Raw genomic sequence first — 18,968 nt, forward strand, 5'->3', positions numbered from 1 at the left:
CTCATGTGCTGCTGCTCCCTTTTTCTAGAATTCTCTACCTCTCCCCTCAGACTCTCCACCTCTCTACGCAATTTCAAACGGGCTCTCAAGACCCACTTCTTCACCAAACCCAGCCTAATCTCATCCTAACCCTCTGTTCTACGCTCACTGTCTACCCCATCTGTGTCACCCCTGTCTGTCTGCCCCTCCCTTTTAGAATGTAAAGAGCTTACAGGAAGGGGATACGTCCCCGAAACGTTACCTGTTTTTTATTAAAAATCTTCACGGGGTGAAGTTTGTTTCCATCCAGCTACAAGTCTGTGAGTGCCACCTGATTTCGTTTGGTGCATGTTGGTGGACTGGCATGTCCACAAGGAAGGGCACCACAGCCAGTTTATTTGGAGGAGTGCCGGGGCAGTCCTAGGATATATATATATATATCTATATCCCTATCTATCTATCTATCTATCTATCTATCTATCTATCTATATATATATACACACACACACACACACACAGTATGTGTGTGTGTATATATATATATATATATATATATATATGCGTGACCAAAACTTTGTGGGCACCCCTAGACACAGCAGCAGTTGTTTATTTAATGCCCCATAATAGTGCCCTAATTTATTTTATGAACTGTAGTAGTATCCTAGTTCACTTTATGTCACATTGTGGAGTTGTTGGTATACATTATGCAACACAGTACCTCCCATTCACCGTATGACATTGTGTCCCCAGTTTGTATTATACCACACTATAGTGCCTCCACTTCCTATTGTGCCACATTACAGTGCCCTAGTTCATATTATACAACATTATAATGCCCTCCTGTTCATTTTATACCACATTACATTGAGCTGGTCCAGGGGCATAAATAGATATGAAGTAGGCCCCAAGGCAAAAGCTTGTAAGGGCCCCTATGTACCACCCAATGGTGAAACATGTATACAACACATAAAACTTTGACAGGGAAGGTGGGCCCCATAGCAGCTGTACTCCTGGCACCAACATTATCTTTGCCCTTGTACTATATATATATATATACCGTATATTAAAGTGAGTAAAGAAAGGGTACTCAACTAATTTGTAAACATTAAGGAAGGTTTACAGATATTTTATAGGTACAGTAGTCAACGGGTTTATATACTGTATATACGCACATGTATATGTCACTTATTGCTAGTCTACCGAAAAGAGGTTCACGCTACAAAATTCTTCTTTAAAATAGTACTACTAATAAGATACAAATACATAGAGGTCTTAAGGTGTGTACACACGGTAAGATATTTTCTTCCGATTCTGACTATATATATACCTTGCGATCCCGATCCCGATCCGATGCCGATGCGCGGCCCCGCGCGGTCGGCATCGGCAGAAAAAATAGGCTGTGCAGGCAAGTCAATCCTGGCTATCTCTATAGAAGAGATAGTCAGGATTGACATCGCACATAGCCAGCATCGCAAGCACACTCATTATGTGCTTGCGATACTGGCTAAGTGCCGACCCGGCCCCCTGTCGCACGGTGAGAATCGGATAAGTCCGAATCTCACCGTGTGTATGCACCCTTAGAATAAGGCAAAGTTATACTGTCAGGAACTATAACCTGCAGAGAAAATGATTGTTTATTCTGTGACAATCGGGGGAAATGGTAGTATCCATTTCCACATAACTATTAGGCTCTTTGCCTGGGGATGTTTAGATTTCATTGCATCAAACATCTCAATATCTTTGTCGTCCTGCTGCCATCCAAACATGACTAGCAAGTTCAAGCTATGAAGCCTGGATACACACTGGACTAAGGCAATCAGAGTTATAGGGTCTGTTTTAAATTGATGAGAATATACTCTTGAAATATGGAGTTCATTCAGTTTTGGCAGATTATCTACAACTTGGAAGAAGTTTCTCCATCCAGTTTGTGTGATGTCGAGATTATTGCCAAGATTTAAATTCTGTAGATTTCTTAAATGGCCATCTGCGCACACTTTCGCTGCAAAAGAAATTGCATGCTTTAAAGAATAAGAAATTATCTAAAAAATAAGTAAAGAAAAAAGTAATATTATCTAAACAAAATACTTATTTCTGTATGGTTGATATAAAATGGTCATGGACTTCCTTGTACCATAGTTTGTCAGCAACGGGTGGAATCCAGCTGCACAACTCGTACTATAAAATGTTTAAAAGTAACAACATAGGTCTTCTGGTACTAGATGTTCCAGCATGTTATGGAGCTATTGACACGTTTCCTCTCAGGGGATGCGGTCAGGACAGTCAGGATACAGAGAGCGGAATCTGGATGGCCAGAATCCAAACGGGTCCTGCTGGTAAGTACTGGGGTTAGGATTAGACAGGGCTGCCATCAGAAATTGTGTAGCTAGGGACTGACAAAATTGGCAGATCCCATCTTCTCGAACCCCTGGCATGACTGGCGAGACCTCCGACAAAGCCTTAACTAGAAATTTTGGTGCCCTGTGCCAAAATAAGTACTGGCATTCTCTGAAGACTCACCGCTTCAAACAAGCTTATCAAATTCCTGAGCCACCCACATAATCTTCTACATAATTCCACTAAAATCATTGTGTGTTCTTTTCATACTCAAATAACCCACTGATTCAAGGCCAAAATTGCTGCCAGAATTGCTGTATGACTGGATCATACAATCCACTAAGTATTTTCTATATGTAGCACTTAGGGGGTCATTCTGACCCATTCGCTTGCTGCATTTTATCGCAGCCGGGCGAACGGGCCCCTACTGCACATGCGCCGGCGCACTACATGCCAGACGGCCGAAGGCCGTAGCAGAGACGTGATCGCCTCTGCCTGATTGACAGTCAGAGGCGGTTGCTGGGCGGAAGGGGGCAGAATGGTGGCGTTTGCCCGCCGGTTCGTGGGAGGTGGGCCGCAGCGGCTGCGTGACGTCACACGCAGCTGCTGCGGGCCGGGGAGCGATGAGTAGCTCCCGGCCAGCACGCTAAAGCTGCGCTGGTCGGGAGCTACTCTTGAGTGGCGATGCCTTTGCACTTCTGCGGGGGAGGGGGAAGCGGCACTGACATGCGGGGCGGACTAGCCCTGTGCTGGGTGTCCCCCTGCATGTCAGTGTGATTGATCGTAGCTGTGCTAAATTTAGCACAGCTACGATCAACTTGGAATGACCACTTTAACCTTATGTATCAAATTCCTATTTCACTATAGAGAGTAAGCTTGCAAGCAGGGCCCCCTTGTCCCTTTGTTGGTTTATTAACAACCAATATTGTTTTGCTACTATGTTCTCAATAGTAAAGCGCAATGGAATATGCTTGCGCTATATGTGGATAAAACTGTTAATAAATTAAGAATGTCCTTTATGATTGAAATCAATGCTATATTTTTTAACTGTTTAAGCAAATGTGAAACTACATTTATTTTGCAACTGTTACTTACTTATGAATATCCTCCAGTCACTATGCAGTGACATCTCACATCACTTACCTAACTCCAGCAGGCTGCTGTCACTCATTATATTACGGTTGATGATGAGCTTCCTGAGGTTGGGCATATACTGGAATTGCTGTATAAAGCATGTCATTGTTTCCCTCACTGCATCTCCACCCGGGACACAAAACTCTTCCAGGAGCTTGAGAGACGGCAGAGCTTCGGCTGAGGATCAAATATTCAGGGGCACAGGAAATACAGAATAATCACACACACATTTAAGGATAGTCAAATGAAAATATACACACATGTAATGGTCACTGTGGGAGCTGTGCAACCCAGTTCTCCTTCTGCTTGTTATAAATCCCACTAATAACCTCATAATAAGGCTTTAGAAACAGATCCATATGTTTCACCTACAGATGTAGCCATGCTCATCGTTGCTGCTGCTGTACCATAAGGGCGTCCTAGTTGCGCCATACAAATAGCGCAGGTAGGCAAAGTAAGGCGTGATAAGGCATAGGAGGAGCCGCAGCATGCAATACATAGCTTCACCACTGGGAGGCGATTGTTCCACTATTGAAAACTACAATACAGTGATGAATAGCAGCGGATGGATATGGCACTAGGGAATACTGAACAATGTAGCAAGCCCAGACAAGCGGGCCAGTGCACATTAAATATAGTACTGTAGTTCTGTTTTAATACATTAATAATGCAGGGCGGAGTACGAAATCACCGGTACAGCAGGCACCCAGGGACAATATGCCTTACAACTGAAAGTTCCCCTGGTGCACTGTATACAATGATCCCTACATTAAGTAGAAATTTGAACACTGAAAAAGATTTGCTCGGCGTCTCCAACACACACAACGAAAAGCACAGTTCAGAGTTCTATACAGCTCTCTAAAAAAAATAATAATTATAATCAGCGACAGAGTTGGGACACAGCACTATAAAAAAAAATTACAATGAGCAACATCACTATGTCACTGCAGGTGTTAGTCATCTGTCTCCATAGCTCTCTTGGCATAATGGTATCACCGATGGTAACCATGCCCGTGAGCTTGGGTTTGATTCTTGCAAAGGACACACTTGTATTGTATATCTGTGTAAAAATTAGCATCCACCATTTTTTTTGTATTTTGCCAAAACAAGTTCTGTCATACTTTGTATACAGTCTCAGACATGCACACAGATATACAGTTAAAATTAGGAAAAAAAACTGTAGGTGCTACTTATTACACCAATATACAATACAAGTGTAATCAATTATCTCCTTTGGCGCATGGGAAAAAGGGGGGGATTTTATAAAAAATTATTAATGTCTATGATATTATCCTATATATTTTTCAAATTTGTCTAAATGATGAACAGATGGATTTATGATGTTCTGCGTACCCCCACTCACGCTGTTAGGGAGTAAGCTGTGCACATAAATGTATCTTTTCCCTTTCTGATTGGAAGCGATGTCTGAATCCACATCACATGATGGTCTCATAAAAACGGAAATAAAGGCAACTAATGTGTAGTATTATCTATGACTTATTTCCTGTGCAGAGATAAATGTATCTCACTTACACAAGGGTTAATGTGATGTGGATGTACAGTACATCAGGAACCACATTGGACAACAGTAAAAAGAAACCTTGATAGGAGCCTACATTTCCATCATTGTGTGAGTTGGGGTATGATACCCAGGCTTTTTGATTTATTCCAGATATTTGGTTTTGAGTATTCAGACATCGCTTCCAATCAGAAAGGAAAAAGATACCTTTATGTGCACAGCTTACTCCCTAACAGCGTGAGTGGGGGTACGCAGAACATCATAATTCCATCTGTTCATCATTTTGACAAATTTGAAAAATATATGGAAAAGTAACAGACATTAATAATTTTTTATAAAATCCCCCCCTTTTTCCCATGCGCCAAAGGAGCTAATTGATTCCACCTTTCTTTGTTTTTCCGTGTATAGATTATTTTGGATAAGGGGTGAGATCCAATTGGGTCAGTTTTTTTCCGTAGGCAGCATTCCCTTGCGCCAATTTGTGTGTTTTACAAAAATTTCCTTTTTCTCTTATACAATCTCTTATACAATACAAGTGTGACTTTTCAAATTACGAGTGTTATCTTTATGAGACTGAGTTTACTGTACTTCTTCCCGGGGCCCCCCATTGCTTTAATAGGCAGCCTTTCCCACCTCCAATCCCACCCCCGTGAGCCTTATGACTTCACGGATTGGATATACTGCTTAGTAAATGACAGCATTCATTTATATACAGTAGTGTACCGGACGTGTTGTGTTTGTCATTTATTAAGCAGTGCACCCAGTCTGTGAAAACTGCTAAGGAGAGCATATGTAGCTGAACAGACTTACTAGCTGGAGATGGAAACTGAACAAGACAGCAGCAGTTAACTGCACAGACTTGCAGGCTGGTGATGGAGATGACTGCACGGTGTTTGCAGACTAGAACTGCAGATAATTAACAAGTCTGGAAGTCTCAGAAAACAGCCCTAATAACTGCACAGAACAGTAACTGCACAGGGTTTGCAGGCTGGAAATGCATAAGATTAGCAGTCTTGAAACTGCACTGATATTGCTGGGGTCAAGAAGTCCATCCACTAGGGAGTGAAGATGTACTGGTAAATACTGTATTTACAAGCACTAGCAGATTCATATGCGGAACCTTAATCAGTAGATGGTGAATTCTCCCAGTCAAGCTTAAAAACAGGAGATTTATGGTAGACCTACCATAGTTAAATCTCTTTCTGCGAGGTACACTGGATTTCACAGGGAATACAATGGGGGGTGTAGAGTTGGATCTTGATGCGAGGCACCAACAGGCTAAAGCTGTGACTGTTCCCAGGATGCACTGCACTATCTTCTCTATAACCCGCCTCCGGGCACTGGAGCTCAGTTTTGTTAACCAGTCCAATGCAGTAGCAGGCAAAAGAGATGGCAGATGTTCGTCACATAGAACCACATTCTCACAACAGGAGAAGGGGGCCAGCGGCTAATGCCATATAAACCCACAGAAGCTAAGTGCGTCAGGGTGGGCGCCCTGTGGAATCCAGTGTACCTCGTAGAAAGAGATTTAACCATGGTAAGTCTTACCATAAATCTCCTTTTCTGCAGTGGGGTACACTGGGATGCCACAGGGAATACATAAGGGATGTCCTAAAGCAGTTCCTCATGGGAGGGGATGCACCGTAGCGGGTACAAGAACCCAGCGTCCAAAGGAAGCATCCTGTTGTCCACTAGGAGTTGAAAGACTTCCAGATGAGACTCCACTCTCCCGGCTGAATGTCCTGACGACTGAGGAAATCCGTTTCCCAGTTGAGGACTCAGGGAATGAACACTTCCGATATTGCTGGCAGATGGCGTTCTGCCCAACAAAGGATTTTTGATACTTCCAGCATTGCCATGCGGCTTCGAGGGCCTATATGATTTATGTACGCCACCGTGGTGGCATTGTCTGATTGTACTTGAACAGGCCTGTTCTGTACCAGAGGAAGGGCAAGCGTGAACTAGAGATGAGCGGGTTCGGTTTCTCTGAATCCGAACCCGCCAGAACTTCATGTTTTTTTTCACGGGTCCGAGCGACTCGGATCTTCCCACCTTGCTCGGTTAACCCGAGCGCGCCCGAACGTCATCATGACGCTGTCGGATTCTCGCGAGGCTCGGATTCTATCGCGAGACTCGGATTCTATATAAGGAGCCGCGCGTCGCCGCCATTTTCACACGTGCATTGAGATTGATAGGGAGAGGACGTGGCTGGCGTCCTCTCCGTTTAGAATAGATTAGAGAGACACTTGATTTACTAATTTTGGGGAGCATTAGGAGTACTCACTACTCAGTACAGTGCAGAGTTTTGCTGATAGTGACCAGTGACCACCAGTTTTATTTATAATCCGTTCTCTGCCTGAAAAAAGCGATACACAGCACACAGTGACTCAGTCACATACCATATCTGTGTGCACTGCTCAGGCTCAGGCCAGTGTGCTGCATCATCTATATATATAATATTATATATATCTGTCTGACTGCTCAGCTCACACAGCTTATAATTGTGGGGGAGACTGGGGAGCACTACTGCAGTGCCAGTTATAGGTTATAGCAGGAGCCAGGAGTACATAATATATTATATAGTGAGTGACCACCAGACACACAGTGCAGTTTATTTAATATATCCGTTCTCTGCCTGAAAAAAGCGATACACACAGTGACTCAGTCAGTCACATACCATATCTGTGTGCACTGCTCAGGCTCAGGCCAGTGTGCTGCATCATCTATATATATTATATATCTGTCTGACTGCTCAGCTCACACAGCTTATAATTGTGGGGGAGACTGGGGAGCACTACTGCAGTGCCAGTTATAGGTTATAGCAGGAGCCAGGAGTACATAATATTATATTAAAATTAAACAGTGCACACTTTTGCTGCAGGAGTGCCACTGCCAGTGTGACTAGTGACCAGTGACCTGACCACCAGTATATATAATATTAGTAGTATACTATCTCTTTATCAACCAGTCTATATTAGCAGCAGACACAGTACAGTGCGGTAGTTCACGGCTGTGGCTACCTCTGTGTCGGCACTCGGCAGCCCGTCCATAATTGTATATACCACCTAACCGTGGTTTTTTTTTTCTTTCTTTATACATACATACTAGTTACGAGTATACTATCTCTTTATCAACCAGTCTATATATTAGCAGCAGACACAGTACAGTGCGGTAGTTCACGGCTGTGGCTACCTCTGTGTCGGCACTCGGCAGCCCGTCCATAATTGTATATACCACCTAACCGTGGTTTTTTTTTCTTTCTTTATACATACATACTAGTTACGAGTATACTATCTCTTTATCAACCAGTCTATATATTAGCAGCAGACACAGTACAGTGCGGTAGTTCACGGCTGTGGCTACCTCTGTGTCGGCACTCGGCAGCCCGTCCATAATTGTATATACCACCTAACCGTGGTTTTTTTTTCTTTCTTTATACATACATACTAGTTACGAGTATACTATCTCTTTATCAACCAGTCTATATATTAGCAGCAGACACAGTACAGTGCGGTAGTTCACGGCTGTGGCTACCTCTGTGTCGGCACTCGGCAGCCCGTCCATAATTGTATATACCACCTAACCGTGGTTTTTTTTTCTTTCTTTATACATACATACTAGTTACGAGTATACTATCTCTTTATCAACCAGTCTATATATTAGCAGCAGACACAGTACAGTGCGGTAGTTCACGGCTGTGGCTACCTCTGTCGGCACTCGGCAGCCCGTCCATAATTGTATATACCACCTAACCGTGGTTTTTTTTTCTTTCTTTATACATACATACTAGTTACGAGTATACTATCTCTTTATCAACCAGTCTATATATTAGCAGCAGACACAGTACAGTGCGGTAGTTCACGGCTGTGGCTACCTCTGTGTCGGCACTCGGCAGCCCGTCCATAATTGTATATACCACCTAACCGTGGTTTTTTTTTCTTTCTTTATACATACATACTAGTTACGAGTATACTATCTCTTTATCAACCAGTCTATATATTAGCAGCAGACACAGTACAGTGCGGTAGTTCACGGCTGTGGCTACCTCTGTGTCGGCACTTGGCAGCCCGTCCATAATTGTATATACCACCTAACCGTGGTTTTTTTTTCTTTCTTTATACATACATACTAGTTACGAGTATACTATCTCTTTATCAACCAGTCTATATATTAGCAGCAGACACAGTACAGTGCGGTAGTTCACGGCTGTGGCTACCTCTGTGTCGGCACTCGGCAGCCCGTCCATAATTGTATACTAGTATCCAATCCATCCATCTCCATTGTTTACCTGAGGTGCCTTTTAGTTGTGCCTATTAAAATATGGAGAACAAAAATGTTGAGGTTCCAAAATTAGGGAAAGATCAAGATCCACTTCCACCTCGTGCTGAAGCTGCTGCCACTAGTCATGGCCGAGACGATGAAATGCCAGCAACGTCGTCTGCCAAGGCCGATGCCCAATGGCATAGTACAGAGCATGTCAAAACCAAAACACCAAATATCAGTAAAAAAAGGACTCCAAAACCTAAAATAAAATTGTCGGAGGAGAAGCGTAAACTTGCCAATATGCCATTTACCACACGGAGTGGCAAGGAACGGCTGAGGCCCTGGCCTATGTTCATGGCTAGTGGTTCAGCTTCACATGAGGATGGAAGCACTCAGCCTCTCGCTAGAAAACTGAAAAGACTCAAGCTGGCAAAAGCACCGCAAAGAACTGTGCGTTCTTTGAAATCCCAAATCCACAAGGAGAGTCCAATTGTGTCGGTTGCGATGCCTGACCTTCCCAACACTGGACGTGAAGAGCATGCGCCTTCCACCATTTGCACGCCCCCTGCAAGTGCTGGAAGGAGCACCCGCAGTCCAGTTCCTGATAGTCAGATTGAAGATGTCAGTGTTGAAGTACACCAGGATGAGGAGGATATGGGTGTTGCTGGCGCTGGGGAGGAAATTGACCAGGAGGATTCTGATGGTGAGGTGGTTTGTTTAAGTCAGGCACCCGGGGAGACACCTGTTGTCCGTGGGAGGAATATGGCCGTTGACATGCCAGGTGAAAATACCAAAAAAATCAGCTCTTCGGTGTGGAGGTATTTCACCAGAAATGCGGACAACAGGTGTCAAGCCGTGTGTTCCCTTTGTCAAGCTGTAATAAGTAGGGGTAAGGACGTTAACCACCTCGGAACATCCTCCCTTATACGTCACCTGCAGCGCATTCATAATAAGTCAGTGACAAGTTCAAAAACTTTGGGTGACAGCGGAAGCAGTCCACTGACCAGTAAATCCCTTCCTCTTGTAACCAAGCTCACGCAAACCACCCCACCAACTCCCTCAGTGTCAATTTCCTCCTTCCCCAGGAATGCCAATAGTCCTGCAGGCCATGTCACTGGCAATTCTGACGAGTCCTCTCCTGCCTGGGATTCCTCCGATGCATCCTTGAGTGTAACGCCTACTGCTGCTGGCGCTGCTGTTGTTGCCGCTGGGAGTCGATGGTCATCCCAGAGGGGAAGTCGTAAGCCCACTTGTACTACTTCCAGTAAGCAATTGACTGTTCAACAGTCCTTTGCGAGGAAGATGAAATATCACAGCAGTCATCCTACTGCAAAGCGGATAACTGAGTCCTTGACAACTATGTTGGTGTTAGACGTGCGTCCGGTATCCGCCGTTAGTTCACAGGGAACTAGACAATTTATTGAGGCAGTGTGCCCCCGTTACCAAATACCATCTAGGTTCCACTTCTCTAGGCAGGCGATACCGAGAATGTACACGGACGTCAGAAAAAGACTCACCAGTGTCCTAAAAAATGCAGTTGTACCCAATGTCCACTTAACCACGGACATGTGGACAAGTGGAGCAGGGCAGGGTCAGGACTATATGACTGTGACAGCCCACTGGGTAGATGTATGGACTCCCGCCGCAAGAACAGCAGCGGCGGCACCAGTAGCAGCATCTCGCAAACGCCAACTCTTTCCTAGGCAGGCTACGCTTTGTATCACCGCTTTCCAGAATACGCACACAGCTGAAAACCTCTTACGGCAACTGAGGAAGATCATCGCGGAATGGCTTACCCCAATTGGACTCTCCTGTGGATTTGTGGCATCGGACAACGCCAGCAATATTGTGTGTGCATTAAATATGGGCAAATTCCAGCACGTCCCATGTTTTGCACATACCTTGAATTTGGTGGTGCAGAATTTTTTAAAAAACGACAGGGGCGTGCAAGAGATGCTGTCGGTGGCCAGAAAAATTGCGGGACACTTTCGGCGTACAGGCACCACGTACAGAAGACTGGAGCACCACCAAAAACTACTGAACCTGCCCTGCCATCATCTGAAGCAAGAAGTGGTAACGAGGTGGAATTCAACCCTCTATATGCTTCAGAGGTTGGAGGAGCAGCAAAAGGCCATTCAAGCCTATACAATTGAGCACGATATAGTAGGTGGAATGCACCTGTCTCAAGTGCAGTGGAGAATGATTTCAACGTTGTGCAAGGTTCTGATGCCCTTTGAACTTGCCACACGTGAAGTCAGTTCAGACACTGCCAGCCTGAGTCAGGTCATTCCCCTCATCAGGCTTTTGCAGAAGAAGCTGGAGGCATTGAAGAAGGAGCTAAAAGGGAGCGATTCCGCTAGGCATGTGGGACTTGTGGATGCAGCCCTTAATTCGCTTAACAAGGATTCACGGGTGGTCAATCTGTTGAAATCAGAGCACTACATTTTGGCCACCGTGCTCGATCCTAGATTTAAAGCCTACCTTGGATCTCTCTTTCCGGCAGACACAGGTCTGCTGGGGTTGAAAGACCTGCTGGTGACAAAATTGTCAAGTCAAGCGGAACGCGACCTGTCAACATCTCCTCCTTCACATTCTCCCGCAACTGGGGGTGCGAGGAAAAGGCTCAGAATTCCGAGCCCACCCGCTGGCGGTGATGCAGGGCAGTCTGGAGCGACTGCTGATGCTGACATCTGGTCCGGACTGAAGGACCTGACAACGATTACGGACATGTCGTCTACTGTCACTGCATATGATTCTCTCAACATTGATAGAATGGTGGAGGATTATATGAGTGACCGCATCCAAGTAGGCACGTCACACAGTCCGTACTTATACTGGCAGGAAAAAGAGGCAATTTGGAGGCCCTTGCACAAACTGGCTTTATTCTACCTAAGTTGCCCTCCCACAAGTGTGTACTCCGAAAGAGTGTTTAGTGCCGCCGCTCACCTTGTCAGCAATCGGCGTACGAGGTTACATCCAGAAAATGTGGAGAAGATGATGTTCATTAAAATGAATTATAATCAATTACTCCGCGGAGACATTGACCAGCAGCAATTGCCTCCACAAAGTACACAGGGAGCTGAGATGGTGGATTCCAGTGGGGACGAATTGATAATCTGTGAGGAGGGGGATGTACACGGTGATATATCGGAGGGTGAAGATGAGGTGGACATCTTGCCTCTGTAGAGCCAGTTTGTGCAAGGAGAGATTAATTGCTTCTTTTTTGGGGGGGGTCCAAACCAACCCGTCATATCAGTCACAGTCGTGTGGCAGACCCTGTCACTGAAATGATGGGTTGGTTAAAGTGTGCATGTCCTGTTTTGTTTATACAACATAAGGGTGGGTGGGAGGGCCCAAGGACAATTCCATCTTGCACCTCTTTTTTCTTTTCTTTTTCTTTGCATCATGTGCTGATTGGGGAGGGTTTTTTGGAAGGGACATCCTGCGTGACACTGCAGTGCCACTCCTAGATGGGCCCGGTGTTTGTGTCGGCCACTAGGGTCGCTAATCTTACTCACACAGTCAGCTACCTCATTGCGCCTCTTTTTTCTTTGCGTCATGTGCTGTTTGGGGAGGGTTTTTTGGAAGGGACATCCTGCGTGACACTGCAGTGCCACTCCTAGATGGGCCCGGTGTTTGTGTCGGCCACTAGGGTCGCTAATCTTACTCACACAGTCAGCTACCTCATTGCGCCTCTTTTTTTCTTTGCGTCATGTGCTGTTTGGGGAGGGTTTTTTGGAAGGGACATCCTGCGTGACACTGCAGTGCCACTCCTAGATGGGCCCGGTGTTTGTGTCGGCCACTAGGGTCGCTAATCTTACTCACACAGCTACCTCATTGCGCCTCTTTTTTTCTTTGCGTCATGTGCTGTTTGGGGAGGGTTTTTTGGAAGGGACATCCTGCGTGACACTGCAGTGCCACTCCTAGATGGGCCCGGTGTTTGTGTCGGCCACTAGGGTCGCTAATCTTACTCACACAGCTACCTCATTGCGCCTCTTTTTTTCTTTGCGTCATGTGCTGTTTGGGGAGGGTTTTTTGGAAGGGACATCCTGCGTGACACTGCAGTGCCACTCCTAGATGGGCCCGGTGTTTGTGTCGGCCACTAGGGTCGCTAATCTTACTCACACAGTCAGCTACCTCATTGCGCCTCTTTTTTTCTTTGCGTCATGTGCTGTTTGGGGAGGGTTTTTTGGAAGGGACATCCTGCGTGACACTGCAGTGCCACTCCTAGATGGGCCCGGTGTTTGTGTCGGCCACTAGGGTCGCTAATCTTACTCACACAGCTACCTCATTGCGCCTCTTTTTTTCTTTGCGTCATGTGCTGTTTGGGGAGGGTTTTTTGGAAGGGCCATCCTGCGTGACACTGCAGTGCCACTCCTAGATGGGCCCGGTGTTTGTGTCGGCCACTAGGGTCGCTAATCTTACTCACACAGCTACCTCATTGCGCCTCTTTTTTTCTTTGCATCATGTGCAGTTTGGGGAGGGTTTTTTGGAAGGGCCATCCTGCGTGACACTGCAGTGCCACTCCTAGATGGGCCCGGTGTTTGTGTCGGCCACTAGGGTCGCTAATCTTACTCACACAGCTACCTCATTGCGCCTCTTTTTTTCTTTGCGTCATGTGCTGTTTGGGGAGGGTTTTTTGGAAGGGACATCCTGCGTGACACTGCAGTGCCACTCCTAGATGGGCCCGGTGTTTGTGTCGGCCACTAGGGTCGCTTATCTTACTCACACAGCGACCTCGGTGCAAATTTTAGGACTAAAAATAATATTGTGAGGTGTGAGGTATTCAGAATAGACTGAAAATGAGTGTAAATTATGGTTTTTGAGGTTAATAATACTTTGGGATCAAAATGACCCCCAAATTCTATGATTTAAGCTGTTTTTTAGTGTTTTTTGAAAAAAACACCCGAATCCAAAACACACCCGAATCCGACAAAAAAAATTCGGTGAGGTTTTGCCAAAACGCGTTCGAACCCAAAACACGGCCGCGGAACCGAACCCAAAACCAAAACACAAAACCCGAAAAATTTCAGGCGCTCATCTCTAGCGTGAACGCATTGAACACTGCCCGCAATTCCAGAATGTTAATCAGGAGGAGAGATTCCTCCCTGGTCCACCGATCCTGGAGAGAGTGTTGCTCCAACACCACGCCCCAACCTTGCAGACTGGCGTCCGTTGTCAGGAGGACTCAGTTGGAGATCCAGAAGGGATGGCCCCTGCTCAACTGTTGGTCCTGTAGCCACCAGCTCAGTTACAGACGAACCTCAGGAGTCAAGGAGATAATTTGAGACCTGATCCGATGAGGCAAGCCATCCCACTTGGAAAGGATTACCCTCTGCAGAGGGTGGGAATAAAGTTGAGCGTACTCTACCATGTCGAAAGCCGACACCATGAGGCCTAGTACTTGCATCGCCGAGTGTATCGACACTCTTGAGTGAGAGAGGAAGTATCTGATCCTGTCCTGAAGTTTCAGGACTTTTTCTGGAGACAGAAACAGTCGCTGGCTATGTGTGTCCAGCAGTGCCCCCAGGTGCACCATGATCCGAGCAGGGACCAGTCAGGACTTTTTTTCAGTCGATGAGCCACCCGTGGGCTTGTAGGAATTGGACTGTCAGTTCCAGATGACTGAGGAGAACATCTTGGGAGTTCGCCAGGATCAACAAGTCATCCAGATATGGCAGGATCCTGATTCCCTGACGGCAGAGAAGGGCCGTCATCATGGCCATAACCTTGGTGAAGATCCGAGGGGACGTGGCCAGTCCAAATAGCAGGGCCTGGAATTGATAATGTAGGTTGCCAATAGCAAACCACAGATATTGCTGATGCGATATGGCAATAGGTATGTGCAGGTAAGCATCCTGTATGTCCAGGGATACCATATAGTCTTCGAGTTCCATGGCCAGTACAATAGAGCGCAGAGTTTCCATACGGATTTTGGACACTCTCACAAATTTGTTAAATGATTTGAGGTTGAGTATAGGCCGGAAGGACCCATTTGGCTTCGGAACTAGAAACAGGGTCGAATAGGATCCCCTGCCTCTCTGGGACAGAAGTACCAGCACTACCACTCCTGTGTCCGGGAGGGATTGTACAACCAAGTGTAGATCTTGCGCTTTCAATGGATCCGAAGGGATAACCATTGAGCAGAACTGGCGCGGGGGACGTCTCTTGAAAGAGATTGCATACCCGTGAGAGACAACTTCCCGCACCCAGGCATCCAAAGTGGTCTTTAACCAGGCCTGGGCGAACTGCAGAAGTCGGCCTCCCACCCTGGGGTCCCCCAGGGGTAGTCCTGCCTTGTCATACAGCAGGCTGGTCTTGTTTGGAAGCAGGCTGACGAGCGACCCAGGATTGTTTAGGTTTGGGCTTAGTGGTTTTGAAAGCATGAGCCTATATTGGGTACACCTGACCTTTTGCTTTCCCTGGAGGTCGAAAGGCATGAAAAGTGGTATTCTTAGCCTTCGGAACAGAAGGATTAGTACTTGGGAGAAACGCAGTCTTAGCAGTCGCCAAGTCAGTCACAATCTTGTTCAGATCCTCCCCAAATACGATGTCTCCCTTAAAAGGGAGCACCTCCAAGTTCTTTTTGGAGTCCAGGTCCACCTTCCAGGACCACAACCAAAGAATTCGGCGAACCAGTATAGACATAGTAGACGCCTTGGCCGCCATTACACCTGCCTCAGCGGCCGCCTCCTGAATATAGTGGGATCTGTGGTAATATGAGACAGATATTATCTGGCAGTGTCAGAAAAATCCTGAGGCAGTTCATCCTCAATTGCCTGAACCCATGCTTCAATTCCTTTCGTGGCCCAGGAGGCTGCTATAGTGGGTCTATGTACTGCACCGGTAAGAGAGTAAATAGACTTCAGGCATCCCTCCATGCACTTATCTGTTGTTTCCTTCAATGAGGTCACAGTGGTGACAGGCAGAGTAGATGATACCACAAGACGGGCGAAATGAGAGTCCACCAGCGGTGGAGTTTCCTACTTGTTACTCAACTCCACAGGGATAGCTAGCATCTTTTTAGACAGGGAATATTTCTTTCCTGTAGACAACCAGGATTCCTGACGTATGTCAATTAAATGGTCAGAATGTGGTAAGACTACTTTAATAACCATCTGACGTTTGAACTTATCAGGTTTCTTAAACGCAGTAGTGGGCTCGATCTCATCATCTATTTGGAGAATCAGCTTATTAGCCTCCACTAGATTAGGAACAACCACCTGGGTTGTAGATTCCTCATCAGAAGCGACTGTATCAGTGTCTGACGGATCAGTATATTCCCCATCCTCATCAGAAGAATTATCCAAAATATTAGTGGATTGTGAGGAAGAAATGGCCCGCTTAGATGACCCCATGACCCCAGAGGGGCGTGGGGTAGACTTTTGTCTAACCAAAGATGGATTTAATTGTTGTAACTGGGTAGACAGAGTGTCCGCCCAGGGCGGATTAACTACAGGGACAATATGTGGCTGCAATGGCACAGGAGGTCCCACAGTAAGACGTGTCACAAGCGTATTCAGCATACTTGAGAACGCTGCCCAAGGTTGTTCCTGATTGGCCACAGGTGCTGCAGGTTGACTGGGAGGTGTATGGCACCCAGTGCCTGAACCATCAGCTAAAATGTCCCCCTCAGGTAAATCCTTGGTGCCAGCACTGCAATGTGCAGAAGCATCCGCGGATTTCCCGCCCTGTGTGGCAGACATTATAGGGAATGTAGCCTCAGAGCATAACAGTACAATACAGTATAGCCAGACAAACACAATACCTGCAAATAACTCCCTGATTTATGTGACAGTAAATACAGGGCACAGACAGAGGATTTAAGTGGTAGGCAGTGACTGAAATACACAGTAAAAAATACAAAACCGTATATACTGTGTAGCACTATATATATATATATATATATATATATATATATATATATACACACACGAGACCCTGACGTACCTAGCCACCTAGATAAACAAAAAAATTGCACTGAACTATTAAAACTACATATATATATATATATATATATATATATATATATATATAGATAGATATAGCAATGCACAGTAGATACTGGATGTATATCATAGAATACTTGTACTAAATATTCAGATAGCAGTACACTTGTTCTTAACTAACACTGTCTAAAATGACATGTACAATACTTAAGTGCCTGTAAATGCTATAGATGAGCGGGTTCGGTTCGTCAAGATACTAACCTCCCCGAACTTCACCCATTTTACACGGTTCCGAGGCAGCCTCGGATCCTCCCGCCTTGCTCGGTTAACCCGAGCGCGCCCGAACGTCATCATCCCGCTGTCGGATTCTCGCGAGATTCGTATTCTATATAAGGAGCCGTGCGTCGCCACCATTTTCACTCGTGCTTTGGAGATGATAGCGAGAGGACGTGGCTGCGTTCTCTCAGTTTCTGTGTTCAGTGTGCTGCAAATATCTGTGCTCAGTGTGCTGCAAATATCTGTGCTCAGTGTGCTGAAAATATCTATGTTCTCTGCCTGAAAAACGCTCCATATCTCTGCTGCATTGTAGTATATAGTAGGAGGACAGTGCAGAATTTTGCTGACCACCAGTATATATATAGCAGTACGGTACAGTAGTCCATTGCTCTACCTCTGTGTCGTCAAGTATACTATTCATCCATACCTGTGCTGCATTTTAGTTGTGCGCAGTATATAGTAGGAGGACAGTGCAGAATTTTGCTGACCACCAGTATATATATAGCAGTACGGTACAGTAGTCCATTGCTCTACCTCTGTGTCGTCAAGTATACTATCCATATGTGTGCTGCATGTGCAGTGCCACTCCTAGATGGGCCAGGTGTTTGTGTCGGCCACTTGGGTCGCTTAGCTTAGCCATCCAGCGACCTTGGTGCACCTCTTTTTTTCTTTGCATCATGTGCTGTTTGGGGACTATTTTTTAAATCTGCCACCCTGTCTGACACTGCAGTGCCACTTCTAGATGGGCCAGGTGTTTGTGTCGGCCACTTGGGTCGCTTAGCTTAGTCATCCAGCGACCTCGGTGCAAATTTTAGGACTAAAAATAATATTGTGAGGTGTGAGGTGTTCAGAATAGACTGGAAATGAGTGGAAATTATGGTTATTGAGGTTAATAATACTATGGGATCAAAATGACCCCCAAATTCTATGATTTAAGCTGTTTTTGAGGGTTTTTTTGTAAAAAAAACACCCGAATCCGACAAAAAATTTCCAGGGAGGTTTTGCCAAAACGCGTCCGAATCCAAAACATGGCCGCGAAACCGAATCCAAAACCAAAAACACAAAACCCGAAAAATTTCCGGTGCACATCACTAGTAAATGCACAGCGCTGATGAGACAGGCAGCATTACAGAGGAGACAGTGCCCTGCAGTCCCGGAGCTCAGCTCAGCTACTTGTGTGAAGATGGCACCAAAATCTCTGTCAGGGAGTGAGGGAGAGTGAAATGCAGCTCCAGGGCGGGAACACCAGCAGTAGATGGCGCCCGGAGCTGGGGGAGGGGCTACAGGTCAGCGCCTTATCTCATGCTGATCCTCACCACTAGGTACTGTGGAGCCTATATAAAACGGATTTTAGTAAATCTGACCTGTGCTCCCTTGCCCTGGTGGATATAGTGGGTCCCTGTACAGTAGTGTCCACGCCAGTGGCGCAGTCCATCTCCTGGGACCGCGACCAGACCGTGATGTACCGGCGGGTCCCACCTGGGGGACCGTCTTACCTCCTTCCTGATGTGCAG

General features: G+C 46.0%; 1 protein-coding gene across 1 annotated transcript in view; it reads right to left on the minus strand.

Annotated features, from left to right (window-relative positions):
* Positions 1–1,130: 1,130 nt before the first annotated feature.
* Positions 1,131–18,968, minus strand: part of LOC135059260 (baculoviral IAP repeat-containing protein 1-like) — a 160,592-nt gene continuing 142,754 nt past the window's right edge. The window contains exons 13-14 of the mRNA XM_063963893.1: positions 3,457–3,624; positions 1,131–1,978 (exon numbers count right to left, since the gene is read on the minus strand). Coding sequence (XP_063819963.1) covers positions 1,614–1,978; positions 3,457–3,624 — 533 coding nt within the window. The 3' untranslated portion in view covers positions 1,131–1,613. The remainder of the gene's footprint in view (positions 1,979–3,456; positions 3,625–18,968) is intronic.

The sequence above is a fragment of the Pseudophryne corroboree genome, chromosome 1, assembly GCF_028390025.1.
Source record: "Pseudophryne corroboree isolate aPseCor3 chromosome 1, aPseCor3.hap2, whole genome shotgun sequence".
NCBI lineage: Eukaryota > Metazoa > Chordata > Amphibia > Anura > Myobatrachidae > Pseudophryne > Pseudophryne corroboree.